This window comes from Syngnathus scovelli, chromosome 8, assembly GCF_024217435.2.
Source record: "Syngnathus scovelli strain Florida chromosome 8, RoL_Ssco_1.2, whole genome shotgun sequence".
In the NCBI taxonomy this organism is placed as follows: domain Eukaryota; kingdom Metazoa; phylum Chordata; class Actinopteri; order Syngnathiformes; family Syngnathidae; genus Syngnathus; species Syngnathus scovelli.
In genome coordinates, this window is record NC_090854.1 from 10,297,865 (window position 1) to 10,313,597 (window position 15,733).

Consider the following 15,733-nt stretch of genomic DNA (forward strand, 5'->3'; position numbering starts at 1 on the left):
AACTTTCCCCATTCGACATTTAAACAGTGGCCAACTATTCAGTTCTCACGACGCTTGAGCCCCGCCCCTTCTCAAAACTGAAACTGCGTCACCAGAATACTCTGCTCTGATTGGACAGGCAGGCCGATTCGAGCCGGGGCTCCACCCATGTGACGCTTCTACCATTTGACGTTAGCCGAGTCTGCGCAATAATATCACGAGCGGGTTATGTGACGGCGTGATCACTCTTTTAATGTTCACCTTTGTAACTGGTGACGAATCCCATTCTCAACAACGTTACCAACTTATTTAGTGCCCTGTACTCGAGAAGACATGAGGCGAAGTAAAGCTGAAGTCGACCGGTATGTGGCCTCCGTGCAGACGTCGTCTCCCTCACTCAAAGAGGTAAGTGGAACCGGTGGCGGCTAATGTTACCATTGCTAACTGCGTTCCTTCACCGAATCTCAAGTCAATTCACCTCAAGAGAAACACCGAATGAGTCACAAACAAAATCAAACTAATCTTGAGTTGGGGGGTCGACAGATCGATAGAGTTCTGCGAGTCCTTGCGTGCTAGTGGCTTTAGCTAACCGGCGTTATGACGATAACCGTGTCCCTCCCCTTGAATGTCGAGAAGGCGCGCGGCGTGGGCTGACCATAGAAGCTAAGCTATTGCTACCTAGCTTGTCTTGACAGACTAAAAACATTTCCACAAGGGTCGTTATGATCAAGTGTGTCCGTTTTATTATATAGCATTATAGTTTGAACGATACACAAGTAATCCGTTCACTTCGATTGGTGTTTGATGGCCTTTTCAGAATTACTCATCAAGAAAGTTAAGTAGAATAAACGAAACTAAAGTCTTATAAGTGGTTAAACATTTACGCACGTGTGATATGGGCATGTTGTTTCACACACAGAAGTTAAGTAAAAAAATATAGTAATAATCATTTCAGATCAACTAAATTCGATTGTCTTTGTGTGCTGGTCAACATGAAGTTAATAAATGTGCCATTCATTATAGTATATATAGTAATTAGCTGATTTTAATCCAAAATGTCAAATTTTTAGTACTTTGATGGCGTTGTGAACGCTGATGACATAAAGACAACTACAGATTGTGCAAAACAAGCTAAGAGACTATCGGGCTTTTTCTATCGCTGGTTCCAGACTGGAATCACTTACGTTGCTCGTTCTTTTTTTTTTTTTTCCCGTTGATACTTAACACAGTAGTAGACGTAAACCTTTATTTTGGCGGGTTATTTGTTTTTAAATTTGTGTTTACAGAAGAGAAAGGTCACAGTATCTACTTGTCTGAAATTATGCCATAGCTGTTGTAATATATCTCAGACATCCAAGGGGGGGGGGAAATAAATACCGATTTTCTTTGGTGGTTGTTCAATCAAAATCTCTTTGAATGTTTGTCATTTACAGAGACCTGTCAAGGGATTTTTATTTGCTAAACTATACTTTGAAGCCAAGGAGTATGAAATGGCTAAAAGGTAAGTATGAGTTGTGGGGGGGACTGAATAATGCAGTGGCAGTGCTTTTTTAAATATAGTGATTTTGTTTTCTTAGACATGTATCAGAGTATCTCAAAGTCCAAGAGAGGGATCCCAAAGCACACAAATTTCTCGGACAGCTCTATGAGCGAGAGGGAGACGTCAACAAGGCGGTGGGATGCTACAAGGTAAGATGGCCATGGGGGTAGCTAGTAGGAAATAGGAAGTCTGTGGTGCGTTGACATTTTTTTAAAATTGTTTTGTTTAGTGCTCTGTGGTCTCGTTGTCAAATAGAGCATTTAAATTGAGTTAAAATGTGTGTAAAGTTTAAAAAATTTTAATTGTTGCCAACTTTTAACTTGTAAATGCTTTAGTGCCAGCTGAGATGCTGCTAACTGTATGTCTGCCATTCCGTTCTTAAAAACGGCCAGTCTGATGTGTATCTGTATTTTGCTGACCTCGGTGTATTCACTGAGTCATTGTGTGTCTAAATGTCCTTTGTGCTGTGTATGCAGCGCTCTGTGGACTTGAACCCGGTCCAGAGAGACCTGGTGCTGAAGGTGGCTGAGTTACTGGTCGCCAAAGAGGAAAGCGACAGCAGAGCCGAGTTTTGGGTGGACAAGGCTGCCAAATTGTTGCCAGGGAACCCAGCAGTCTTCAACCTGAAGGTGAGACATTTTTATCTTCTCAGCCAACTGGTTTTACTGGCCTTTGTAACTAAAGGTATGTACTCTATCTCCTCCCATTTGTGAAGGAGCGTCTGTTGAGTCGTCAAGGTCAGCAGGGCTGGAACCGACTGTTTGATCTCCTTCAAGCTGAGCTGGCAGCACGACCAGGAGATGCGCACGTTAACGTGAAGCTGGTGCAGCTATTTTGTCAGGACGGTCGCCTGGAGGAGGCCGCCAAGCACTGCCTGGCCACTGAAAGAAGGGGCCTCCTGCGCCACAGCCTGGACTGGTACACTGTGGTGGTGCACACGCTTCAGGTCAGTATGGCCACGAATAGAGGATTTCTGAAAGCTGCACTGGATGTGTTTTTATTTTTGCTTTGTCATTGACCAAAATCCACTTGGGCCAACAATTTTCAGGATTACCTTACTCAGCCCAGCGTGTCCAGCAATGACAAGATGTGTCGACGCCTTCAGAGAGAGCTGCTCTTGGCCCACTGCAACCTTGTGAGAATCACTTTCTCAGGAAGCGCTGTGCAGTCCTGCCTTGATGCGCTCCAGTGGTGAGTGTGTGCTGCGTGTCCAGTTGTGAGCGGATGCTGGGAAATTGGGTGATTCTAACCCCTTTGACCTATCACGTGTCTTATGTCTTATATTTTTGCCATCTTCTTGCATACGTGCAGTTTTGACCAAGCTATGCAGAAGATGAGAGGTGTTGCAGGCCAGCACACGGACGACCTTTGCGAGATGTTTGCGGAGATGCGAGCTCACCTGTACCTGCATGCTGGCACACTGCTCTTGAAGCTGGCTCAGGAACGCCAACAGAAATGGAGGGCGGTCATAGACCTGGCGGCGCTCTGCTATTTGTTGGCCCTGCAGGTATTGAACCCCCGAGAGGAATTCAACTGCTTTCCAGAATGTTGTACTGCCAACATTTTTTAGTGACATACAAGGGATATGGTAGCGCACTTGGTTTGAGACTTGTTTTTGTCTGCCTACTAGGTTCCCAAGCCAAAGGTGACCAAGAGAGATCAGTCTGCACCACAACTTCTCGAGCTGCTGGCTAACGACAGACAGAGTCAGGCTGGCCACATGCTGCTTAATCTGAGCACTGATCCATGCAGCTTGATCAGAGAGGTATGCGTGATTTTTGTTGATTATCTGTGTGTACCGTCAGCGTCCTTTGCAATATTTATGCTGCAAAATGTTTACAATGACAGTTGACCACATGTTTGTTTTGGTTTTGTTTTCTTTGTATGTGCGTAGGTGGTGGAGGCATTTGGGAACCGTAGCGGTCAAGACTCTCTAGTTGAACTCCTGTTAGGACCGCAGGCCTCGACGGGATCATCTTTTATTGCCAATGATGACATTCGTTTTATTAAAGCACAAGCTCCAGAAATCTCCCAGCTAGCCAAGTGGGATGCAGGTGCAGAACCACAATACACTGATGGCAAATATGAACTGAAACCGTTAGTTTTGTGAGAAGGGTATTGCTACAAAAGCTGCAATCTTGAAATAGTACATTTAGATCATGTTGTCTATGTGGGGTGTGAGGTATTTCTCACAAAAGTTAAAACATTTAAAGGCCATTCGAATAGCCCAATTCTACAAGCAGACTTTATTAACAAAGCATATTCATCCGTTTAGAAATCCAATCACAACACAGTGCAATAAATTGTGTCTCTTCTGTAGGTTCTGTTCTGTTGCATTGCGGAGACTTGCAACATTTAAGCTGGTTGGGGTTGCAGTGGTCCCTTCTTGGCCAAAAACCATCCTTGCGGGCCTGGCTACAGCAACTTTTTCCGAGACTTAACCTAGAAACTTCTAAATTGGACACAAATGCACCAGAGTCCATCTGCCTTCTGGATTTAGAGGTTGGTGAAAGTAATCACGTCATATTCAGTCTATACACTAACCATTCTATAACGGTAACCTCTTTAATAAACCAACTGGATAAATCTGTTTCTTGTCTTTGCAGGTCTTTATACTTGGTGTGGTGTTCTGCAGCCATTGTCAACTGCAGGAGACGGCAAAGAAAAGCAGTGGCATAAACCAGCAGCAACAGCAGCTCTATGAGCCTCGCTGCCTCCCTCTTCCCCTCCTTCGCCTCTTGACCACCGAGAGACAGAGGGAGTGGTGGGATGCAGTCTATAGTCTTATTCACAAACGAGCCCTGTGAGTGTAACAGCTTTAGCCAACTGTGAAATCAGTGCAAAAAAAAAAAAACTATTCATTTTTTGAAGATTTCATGTTTTTTGTTGTTTTGTTTTGTTTTCTTTTTTTTAAGTCCTGGAATGTCAGCCAAATTGCGAATGATCCTACAACATGGACTGAATACATTGAGAGCCGGAGAGAAACACGGGCTGCATCCAGCATTGGCTATCTACTGGGCTCAGTGTCTCAGCCAGACAGTAAGTAGAATTTTTTTTTTTTTGTAGATTGACATTTGTATGCGTTTGGAAAAAGAGTTGATCAATCAAGCTGCAGCGACAGACTCATCTGCTCATTATGTAAATGAAAGGGTGATGGCGTTAACTCCTACTATGACCAGAAGGAGTACATCAGCCGCAGTGTCCATTACTGGAAGGTTGTCCTTCCACTGTTGGACAAGATCAAAAACAGACGAAGCATACCAGAACCTCTCGACCCCCTCTTCATACACTTTCCATCCAAAGATATTCGGGTTAGTACTTCCAATTGAAACCCAATGACTGTCTACCCCTTGTGACAAAAGATTACATTGCATTTGGTTTGCCAGCAGCCCATAATTAAATACACCCAACCTTTTTCCTGCCCAGGTGTCCTCGGTGAAGGGGCTTGAAGAGGAGGCCAAAGTCGCACATGCATCTCTTCTTGACATTGAGGGCAAGACAGAGGAAGCCATTTCAACATTGGAGTCCATCAATAACATGTCATCTGTCTGGCATTTGGCGCAGGTTGGTTGACTGATTTTACTCATTGCTTGTCTGACTAATTATTGTATAGCTTTAGTTTTAGGAACATTTCCTTTCATTTGATAAACCTACCGACAGTTATGTCATGTTATGGTTCTAATAAAATTGCATTTTTGTTATCTGATCTGTTAGCTCTCATGCTGAAATGTTCTGTCACTTCTTTTCACTCAATGATATATTAAAAATCACCGTATTCTGTTACAAATCCATCACATGAATTTGTATGTGTGAACATTAATAATCGGTTTTCAATCAATTACTAACCATGTTTTGTTGGAAAGATCTACCAGCGACTGTCAGAGGAGGCCAGCAATGGAGTTGAGGAGACACAGGACAGGTGCATCACTTTTCTGAAGAAATTCCGGATTTACCTCTTAAAGATCTACAATGCCAACGCGGATGAGGTTGAAAAAGTAATGCTTATTCTTTTTCTTCTTAGTGTGAGTTTGAGTGTTCACACACTCTGAAAGCTTTCAAGTCATTGCTTGTGTATCGTATTCCAGCTTCCAGTGTCCATGGAAGAAGTTCTCGACCTTCTAAATGATGTGAACCAGCAACTTGGCGAGAGTGGAGAGGATGAAGAAGAGGAGAAGAATGGTGGTTTTATGGGACTGACCCATTCAAGTCCTGCTTATCCCACAGACACCAGTGCCACCATATCACACATGAAGTTTTCCAGTCCCTCCCCTAACAAAAGCATCGTTTCTCCTTCCAAAAGGCACCTGGTAGGCTCCAGTTACTTAATAGCTTATTACTCGATTAACCATCTTTTTTGGTTAAATGTTGTACTACTATTTCATTCCTGTTTTAGATTTCTCCAAAAATATCACCTCATTGGGTGGAGGACCAGAAAAGTCTCCTCCAAATGCTGTGTCAGCAAGTTGAAGCCCTGAAGGTATGTTTATGAATTAAAATGTATACAGTGTTTGTCCATTTATTTTACAATATTCTGTATGATGTGAAGGAAACATTTGCTCTTGCTTCATAGTTTAGATATTAGCGATACACTAATTTTTTTGTGTAACCTCATGTTTGACTGCAAAGTAGCTACCCGCTTGTATGATCAATGAAATCAGTTCCACTGAACATTTCTGTGTGCGCACTCGCATTGCTGTCACTTCACTACTGAGGAATATTATCGATTATATCACATCACTTGTTTGCAGTCTATCGAACCCCAAGGTATCTAGTCTAGAGCCGACCAATTGTTTTGTTAGACGTGATTCAAAGAGGTTATCTCAGGAGCGCCTGCGATGCGTCCAATTGAGCCACGAGGCTTTTCTCGTTGCAGAATGAGGTCCATGACCTGAGACACAACTCTTCATCAAACAGCTTCAGCTCTCCTCATCACAAAATGTATCCTGAGAGTTATGGCGCTGAAGGGCGGCAAGAGTCTTTTACTCCTGTCCAGCCTTACCATGGGGCCCCCCTGACAGGTCAGTGTACTTTTTGGAGCGTACAATTTTTTTAAATGCTATGTAGGATTGCTATTGTTAAGCTATTTGATGGAAGATACTTCATGTTTGTGCTCTGGTGGTCAAGTTTCCACTACAGGTCCCTCTGGTTACTACAATCAGTCTCCAGCATACAACTCTCAGTATCTCCTGCGCACAACTACAAATGTAACCCCCACAAAGGTAAACTAAGCGTTGTGTTAGTATGCAAAATCTCATCGTGCTGAAAATGCCCCCCGCCCCCATTTATTTATGTTTTTTTTTTTTTTTTTTTTACACACAGGGCCCAATGTACGGCATGAACCGCATGCCACCTCAGCAGCATATGTATGCCTATCAGCCGCCGACCCATACTCCTCCAATGCAAACGGCCCCTGCTTGCGTATACCCCCCTCAAGAGCAGACCTTCGCCGCCCCTCTTCGATTTGAATCGCCAGCAACCAATCTCCTGTCACCGTATAGTGAAGAATATTATGGACAGAGTATACCTCACCAAAGTACCAACCCTCCTTTACCCGAGCCTGGTTATTTCACTAAACCATCTGTAATCCCTGCTCAGCCACCAAAGAACAATGAGGGGAAACTTATGGATTTTGGGAAGCTCTCCTTCGGTCAGCAGGTACCCTCTGAAGTACCCAAGGTCCCAAGTTTTGGAACGAACACGGTTTCCCAATCGACACCATCAGCTGCCTTTAAATTCAACTCCAACTTTAAATCCAACGATGGAGATTTCACATTCTCAGCATCCAAAGCTAAACCCAGTGAAAGTTTGCTTGGTCTTCTTACATCTGACATCCCCAGTAAGACAAATACTTTGCCAGAGAAGCCACCTGCTCAAGAGCAGACAGCAAGCCAAGCGAGTATTTTCACTTTTGGCAATAAGAATGCATCCGGCTTCTCATTTGCTAATACAGTGCAAAGCACAGGCCCTTTGAGTCTGTTTGGAAAAGTGGAGCAGCCATTTAAATTTGGGGATGTTGCCCAGCCAATGTTTGGTAATGCCAGGTCTGCACCGAAAGATGAAAACGCAGACGATAGTGACAATGATAGCAGTCATGTTGAGGAGGACGATGACGATGATGATGGACCTCACTTTGAACCCATTGTACCGCTTCCTGAAAAGGTTGATGTGAAAACGGGTGAGGAAGATGAGGAGGAATTGTTTTGCAACAGAGCAAAGCTGTATAGATTCGACACCGAGACAAAGGAGTGGAAGGAACGAGGCATTGGCAATGTTAAAATCCTGAAACATATCACAACAGCAAAAGTTCGACTCTTAATGAGACGGGAGCAAGTCCTGAAGATATGCGCTAACCACTACATTACCACTGATATGAAACTGAAACCGAACGCTGGTTCTGATAAATCGTGGGTATGGAATGCCATTGACTATGCAGACGAAAAGCCCAAGTCTGAGCAACTCGCCATCCGCTTCAAAACAATAGATGAGGCATCGCTCTTTAAGAGTAAGTTTGAAGAAGCCCAGAGCCTGGTGGTGAAATCACAAGAGGCACCACAAGAGAAGAAAGAAGATGACGCAAAAACGTCTAAACCATTGGAAACTCTCCAAGCTAAGTTTGCATTAAAGGCAGGCGAATGGAATTGCGCTAACTGCTATGTGAGAAATAAACCAGAGGCTGCGAGGTGCCTTTCTTGCCAAAGTCCCAATCCCAATTCCACCACGACACCAGACAAGGGGACCGAAAATGAAACAAAAGGCACTCCCCTTACCTTCAAATTTGGGACAAGTGACACTTTAAAGTTCGGGACGAGTGAACAGAAAACTAGCAGTAGTGGTTCCCCCTTTCCTGTGTTTAATACTTCTGGAACTTCATCTTTTACATTTGGCACAAGTTCTAGTAAACCCGCTGACACAATAGAAAAGCAGAGTGCGTCTGCAAGTAGCAACTCAGAATCCATTGCGAGTTCTGGGTTTGGCTCCAAATTTGCAAAGAAACCTGGTCAGTGGGAGTGCTCTGCGTGCTATGTCATGAATAAAGTTGATGCAGAGAATTGTGTCAGCTGTACAAATCCCAAGCGAACAAGTTCTAGTAAACCCGCTGACACAATAGAAAAGCAAAGCTCATCTGCAAGTAGCAACTCAGAATCCATTGCGAGTTCTGGGTTTGGCTCCAAATTTGCAAAGAAACCTGGTCAGTGGGAGTGCTCTGCGTGCTATGTCATAAATAAAGTTGATGCAGAGAATTGTGTCAGCTGTACAAATCCCAAACGCAGCAGTGAACCAAAAGTGGAAGCTCCCGTGGTTGCAAATCAATCAACAGCAGCACCGTTTTCCGGTTTCCGAGCTGACGTCGCAAAAGACGATCGACAGAAGGGTACATCGTTACAAGCCATGTTTTCCAAGAAAGACGGTCAATGGAATTGTGACTCTTGTTTGTTGACAAATGAAGCCGCTAGCAGTAAATGTGTTGCCTGTTTGACACCAAATCCCAACATGAAAAGCACAAGTAGTACTACTTCATCAGCTTCCGCTTTCAGCTTCAACTTTGGAGTGAAAACACCGGCGGGCCAGCCCACTGGAAGCGGCTTCAGCGCACCTTTTGGAGCTGCAAGCTCATTTCAGTTTGGCCAAAACAAAGCTGTGACCTCTGCCTCTTCTTTCAAGTTTGAAGCTTCCCCGTCTGCTCCTCCGAGCACAAGTTCTTCTGGATTCTCTTTCTCAATGCCCATGTCTGCAGGTGGCTTTACATTTGGAATTCCCGGCACCGCAAAAGATGAAACCGATAAGTCGTCTACCCCACGCGATCAGGTGGCTTCCGGTTCGGCCTCCAGCTTGCTTCAAAATATAGCTGAGCAACATAAAGTGAAAGAAAATGATTCTACCCCTCAAGAGCTCAGGAAAGAGTTTGAGACAAATCCATTAATATCTGGTAAAATAAACGCTTTCAGTTTTGCAGACCTGGCAAAGTCAACTGCTTCAGACTTCCAGTTTGGTCAGAAGGACCTCAATTTCAAAGGTTTCTCTGGCGCTGGCGAACAACTGTTTTCATCAACCCCGACCAAGACAAATGAGCAAGGTGAAGACGATATGTATAAAACTGAAGAAAACGATGACATCCAGTTTGAACCGGTGGTTCAAATGCCCGAGAAGGTTGACCTTGTCACAGGGGAGGAGGATGAACAGGTTCTTTATTCCCAGCGTGTCAAACTCTTCCGGTTTGACACAAACACCAGTCAGTGGAAAGAGCGCGGGGTGGGAATCCTGAAATTTTTGAAAAACAAATCCAATGGCAGACTTCGGGTTTTGATGAGAAGAGAGCAAGTTCTGAAGGTGTGCGCCAACCACTGGATCACTACCACCATGAATCTCAAGCCGCTGGCGGGCTCGGATAAAGCGTGGATGTGGCTGGCCAATGATTTTTCCGACGGCGACGCCAGACTGGAACAGTTGGCCGCCAAATTTAAAACCCCGGAACTCGCTGAGGAATTCAAGGCCAAGTTTGAGGAATGTCAACGACTCCTCTTGGACATCCCCCTGCAAACCCCTCACAAACTGGTCGACTCGGGCAGGACTGCACACCTGATTCAGAAAGCCGAGGAAATGAAGTCTGGTTTGAAAGACCTGAAATCATTTTTGACAGACGACAAAACAAAGATCAACGACGATGACAATAAGCTTGCGTCGTCTAATGTCAAATCGGTGTCGAGTCTTTTATTCAAGCCTCACAGTGAAAGCACCGGCCCTACCTTAGAGTGGGACAACTACGACCTGAGAGAAGAGGCTTTGGATGACACGGCCGATTCATCGGTCTATGCCTCTCCACTTGCCAGCAGCCCACTAAGAAAGAACTTATTCCGCTTTGGGGAGTCCATGGGTGGTTTCAGCTTCAGCTTCCAACCTGGCATAAGTCCCTCCAAGTCTCCCGCTAAATTCAACCAGAGCCATTCCTCGGTGGGCACAGACGAAGAGCAAGATGTTACGCAAGATGAGGAGAGAGACGGTCTGTACTTTGACCCGGTCGTTCCCCTGCCTGACCTGGTTGAGATTTCCACGGGTGAAGAAGATGAACAGGTTGTCTTCAGTCATAGAGCCAAACTTTATCGTTATGATAAAGAAGCGAGTCAATGGAAGGAGAGAGGTATTGGAGATCTCAAAATCTTACAGAACTATAACACCAAACGGGTCAGGTTGATTATGAGGCGAGACCAGGTACTTAAGATCTGCGCTAACCAATGGATCACGGCAGCAATGAAGCTAGAACCCATGAAGGGTGCGGAGAAGGCCTGGGTGTGGAGCGCACTGGACTTTGCTGAGGAAGGAGAGGGTAAAGTGGAGCAGCTGGCTGTGAGATTCAAATTGCAGGAAACGGCAAACACCTTCAAACAGGTTTTTGATGAAGCCAAGATTGCTCAGGACAAAGTGGAACTTATGACCCCCGTGGCATCCATCGTTTCTCAGGGCAGCGGCGACTCGAAAACTGTGTGCGGGAAGGCAGCCATTGCTATTTTGGAAGCCACCACAAAGGAACGTACCGAACTCTTCATTGAGAGCAAAACAACCGGTTCTCAGAGTCCTCTCAACCCCACCAAGTCAGTGATGTCGCCCCCTAAGTTTGTGTTTGGCTCGGACAGTCTTCAGAAGATATTTGGCAGCCCAAAATCGAACTCCGATAGCGGTGACTGTGAAGCCAGTTTGAAAACGAAAGATTCCCCGCAGCCTAACAAGGCTTCGCCTGTGCCACCGGCCTTCAAAATTCCGCAAAAGGGTAAGCACAATTTACACAATGTTTTTCAAATGTTCTTTTCGGAAAGGGAACATTTAGTGTGCCACCTCCTAAAAAAAAAAAAAAAAATTTGATCATGTAAATATCCTTAAAATTTAATGCTACCATTAGCATTTCTTTCGCAATTTTGGCCAATGGCGATGGCCTTTCCATTTAGTTCCTGTTAACCCAAAAACCCATCATCCTTTAGGACTGGATTTTAGACTTTTCAAAGATAACCCAACGGCCTTTTGGACAAGCACATCAAGCGCTCGGTTTGAAAGTCCAGGTACTCTAATGACCTCAGTGTGCCTTAACACTTTCCAGCTGGGTGGTAGAAAGGAATAACCCACATGCACGAAGTGGAAAACAGGAAAACTAACGTATCAGCATGTCTGTGTAGAAAATGTTGCATTTGAAATGGAAGTCAAGTCAAACATTTTCTTTGCAATATTGTTCTATGTGCCCCAATAAACTAAGACACTATTCTGATTAATGTTGTAAACAAATTGAGATAAGAAATCATTTGCTCATGCTTTGTTTAGAATGTTGTTTGTGGGACTAAACCTGAATGATATCTATCTTTGATTAGTTTCAGGCCCAGAGACAGTGCCACCATTTAATGGCAGTCTCAAATATTGATCCAAGAGGAAGGATTTTACATAAGCCAATGCAGCCGAAATGATGAGCTGTGTTGACTGTCTTAACAACTCGCGCTCCAAATTTAGTGCAGGAAGAGTGGCAACAGCGTGAAATGCAATTCCCAGTCTAGTGTGGCAGCAAATGCTAATCATAGTTCCACGTAGTTAAATTGTCCAGTGTAGCAGTGTTGAATTTCACACTTTTAAGTCTGTGATTTGAACCACCCCGGCATGCATTCAGTATGTTGTTATTCTCGAAATGGCATCAATTTAGATGCATGTTTATTTTTGCTGTGCATTATATGTTGTGTGGAAAACTAACCCATCATTTGCAGTCCAAATGTATTTATTGACTGCAAATGTCACTCACTAATTTCGTTGTTTTTTTTTGTTGTCACAGGAGTCAGCAGTGCAGGGTCAGAAGAGGACTCTGAGGTGGAGATTGTGTATGCCAGGGAACCCACCGCTGAGCAAGCTGCTTTAGCCAGGAAATTACTGCTACCCCCCACCTTTTTCTGTTACCAGAATGAACCAGGCTACACCAGTGACAATCAACCTGATGGTGAGGCTGCACTTTCACTTTGAACAGTAGGAGTTGAACAATGGTGACTGAAGCATGAGATGAGTTCGGCACGGATGTAATGTAAAAGGGGTCCACGGCCCTCATTTGTCAACAGCACAGCAGCTCTGATGTTTTGATAACTCTTAATTAATTAATTTAATTTAATTAAAATTTGAATCCGTTTTAAAATGTTTGACAAAATACTAAGAAAACATTTTAAGTTGGAGTTGAGCATCCAAATAGTCTATTTTACTTAATGATGAGAATGATCTTATTCCATGTACAATAAATTCTGTTCTCTCTTGACTTTTTTGTGTAGATGAGGATTACGAGTCGGCAGTGAAATCCTTGAATGGAAAACTTTACCCTGATCCTCCTGAAAAAAAAGTCACTGTATCTGCTCATGGTATGGACATTTTGAGTCCCTTTTTTCACCCCCTCATCATTTTACTGATAGTTTCTATCCGATCCACTCAGAGCCCGACTGCCAGGTCGTTTGGGAGAAGAAGCCAACGCCCGAGGAAGAGGAGAAGGCCAAGAGCCTTCAGCTTCCACCCACCTTCTTTTGTGGCTTGAGCACCACTGACAGCGACCCCGATTCTGACAAGGCGGACGACTTTGAGACTGAAGTCCAAAAGGCTCAGCAGCAACTGGTAAGAAAAGGGTCAAAGTGTTTAAACAAAGTGTTACTGTGTAGTTGGATTTAACGCTAAACCTATCACCCACAAAAATAAATGCTACTTTTTGGGATTTTTTTTTTTTTTGTAGCACCTTTCTAGGGACTAATTGACACTGTAGTCTTACGATCACTCTGACACGTCTTCCGTTCATGACTGTAGGATGCCCAGTTAAACACAGCTAAAAAAGAGACCGGTGGCCCCGATGAGAACCCAACATCTGAGACATCCCCGAGCTGCGAATCCAGCGCAAAGGAAGACACATCAGAGCAGCCGGCAAACGTGCCACCGCAAGCTCCCAGCAGCAGCTCTCCCATCGACCTGTCAACTAAGACTGAGCCGGCGCCGGAGACCACCCCTGCCCCCTCTGCTGCCCCCTTCGCTCTCCCTCCTACAGTTCCAAGTACAGGTTTGTACTAGATTAGATGATGTGTCCGACATAAGAGGGACGTTATACATTGAGTTTCTTGGTGAGAATTTTCTTCCTTTACAGGCACACCTAGTTTTGGCTTCACTGCGGTAGAGGGCTTCTCTTTTGCTGACCTGGCCAAAAATACAGAAGGCTTTGCATTTGGAACACAAGGTTCATTAGCTTGTGTTATTTCCTTTCTCTTGTCTACACTGACATATACTATGTTGTGTTGTTTTAATGGGTTGTGGTGTTTTTGTGTGTCTGCATGTAGATTCCAACTTCTCTTGGGCTAACGCAGGCGCGGTTGTATTTGGTTCCTCGGCCCCTGCATCCTCCAACAAGGACAATGATGAGGGCGCAAGTGATGAAGAGAACTCTCCGAAAAATATTGACATACACTTTGAGCCCATCGTTTCCTTACCAGAGGTAATTTGCTCACACATGGACATGCAAACAAGTTTGAAATCTTGACTGTTTAATGTCTGGTCCCGTTGCTGTCTTCACTCCATCCTCTCAGGTGGAAACCAAGTCTGGAGAGGAGGACGAAGAGATCCTCTTCAAGGAGCGCGCCAAGCTCTTCCGATGGGACCGGGACCTCAGCCAGTGGAAGGAACGCGGCGTCGGCGACATCAAGATCCTCTTCCACCCGGCCAAGCGTTTCTACCGGATCCTCATGAGGAGGGAGCAGGTGTTCCGGGTTTGCGCCAACCACAATATCTCCCAGGCGATGGAGCTGAAGCCCATGAACACCTCGGCCAACGCTCTCATCTGGACTGCCACGGACTACTCAGGTACACAACGGCAGCCGTACAGCTATGACGTGTGATGGAATGGGGTGCTTTTAAATGCTTTTTTTTTTTTTTTTGCATTTCCAGACAGCGCAGAGGGTGCAGTAGAACAGCTCGCGGTCAAGTTCAAAACTCCAGAGATCGCTGCGTCCTTCAAGAAGACCTTCTGCGAATGTCAAAGCCACATCAGCCAAACCGACGCTTCGTGCAACGCCGCACCCATGTCCAGAATTCAGGAGCACTCCAGAGACTCAAACCCACAGGTGTTCCTCAACTTGGAGGCGGACGGCCAACCGCTCGGCACCATCACCGTCGAGCTCTTCTCTCACCTTGTTCCCAAGACAGCGGAAAACTTCAGGGCGCTCTGTACGGGCGAGAAAGGCTTTGGTCTGAAGGGCTCCATCTTCCACAGGGTCATACCAGGCTTCATGTGTCAGGTGAGGAAAAGTTATATCAACTTAGTTTCTCAGATGTTGTTGGAAATGTTTAAAATGTGAAAGAAGTAAGACTATATTGTGAAAACAATAAAATAGTCACTATGCTGGAGTTGGATCCCCTTAATAAACTGGAGGTATTATTCCTTGTGGCTTCCATAGGGTGGCGACATCACTAACAGCGACGGCACAGGCGGGAAATCAATCTACGGCACCAAGTTCGAGGATGAGAACTTCGACGTCCGCCACACGGGTCCGGGCATCTTGTCCATGGCCAACCGTGGTCGCGATACCAACAACTCCCAGTTCTTTATCACGCTGAAAAAGGCAGAGCACCTGGACTTCAAGCATGTGGCTTTTGGTTGGGTTCGACAAGGCATGGACATAGTGCAACACATGGGGGAGCTCGGCACAAAGGGAGGCGTCCCCACCAAGAAGTTCCTTATTGCTGACTGTGGTCAGATTTAGACTTTTGAAGCTCGCACAGTCCAGTCTTATTAAAGAATTACACACTGACCACAACACTACTGGTCAAGAGCCACAAATATTTTTTAAGGGGCGCATTATCTATCACTGTCCAGTGTGAAAATGTCATACATTTGTTGTCTATAAAATTGTACATTAACTTTTTTTTGTCTTGCATGTGCTCAATTTGAATGTATTGGTACTCTTTACACGCATACATGGCCCTTTTTGACCAATCTTAAAAATGTTAATTTAAAGAAATGTTATTTGAAAGCACCATTGCTTTCTACTTGTTTCATGTAGACTTCCTGTTTGTGTTGTCTCTTTCCCAGTATTCATTGTTGCCCACATATACCATGATGGGGGGAAGCTTTAGGAAAATCAGTTTGCCGTCAAATAAAAATGCTTTGAGTAATTCATTTTCTTATTTTTGGAGTCAAACAATCCAGTTATCGTGTATAGTGTAGTACCGATT

At 44.7% G+C, this 15,733-nt stretch overlaps 1 protein-coding gene across 3 annotated transcripts; it reads left to right on the forward strand.

Moving 5' to 3' along the window:
- The first annotated feature begins 152 nt into the window (after window positions 1–152).
- On the forward strand, window positions 153–15,673 carry ranbp2 (RAN binding protein 2). 3 transcript variants are annotated; one of them, XM_049728056.1, is made up of 29 exons: window positions 153–384; window positions 1,413–1,480; window positions 1,557–1,668; window positions 1,996–2,148; window positions 2,235–2,465; window positions 2,568–2,710; window positions 2,831–3,026; window positions 3,150–3,284; window positions 3,414–3,573; window positions 3,840–4,021; window positions 4,126–4,322; window positions 4,435–4,558; window positions 4,669–4,830; window positions 4,946–5,083; window positions 5,383–5,514; window positions 5,605–5,826; window positions 5,913–5,996; window positions 6,393–6,537; window positions 6,644–6,738; window positions 6,839–11,282; window positions 12,321–12,482; window positions 12,802–12,888; window positions 12,960–13,135; window positions 13,322–13,568; window positions 13,653–13,742; window positions 13,843–13,997; window positions 14,089–14,362; window positions 14,447–14,796; window positions 14,956–15,673. In XM_049728056.1, exons 1-29 carry the CDS (start codon window positions 313–315, stop codon window positions 15,259–15,261), a joined length of 9,042 nt encoding a protein of 3,013 aa, XP_049584013.1. In that variant the 5' UTR covers window positions 153–312; the 3' UTR covers window positions 15,262–15,673. The 3 variants fall into 3 exon arrangements, with proteins under 3 accessions (XP_049584013.1, XP_049584014.1, XP_049584016.1); XM_049728057.1 differs by having other exon boundaries at window positions 6,656–6,738; XM_049728059.1 differs by having other exon boundaries at window positions 4,699–4,830.
- Window positions 15,674–15,733: the final 60 nt, after the last annotated feature.

Bases quoted from the DNA above. Each gene is read 5' to 3' on its own strand.
- ranbp2 (XM_049728056.1), top strand. From the start codon at position 313: ATGAGGCGAAGTAAAGCTGAAGTCGACCGGTATGTGGCCTCCGTGCAG. The intron at 4,831-4,945 runs GTTAGTACTTCC...TTTCCTGCCCAG, and splicing joins TTCCATCCAAAGATATTCGG to GTGTCCTCGGTGAAGGGGCT. The intron at 12,889-12,959 runs GTATGGACATTT...CGATCCACTCAG, and splicing joins AGTCACTGTATCTGCTCATG to AGCCCGACTGCCAGGTCGTT.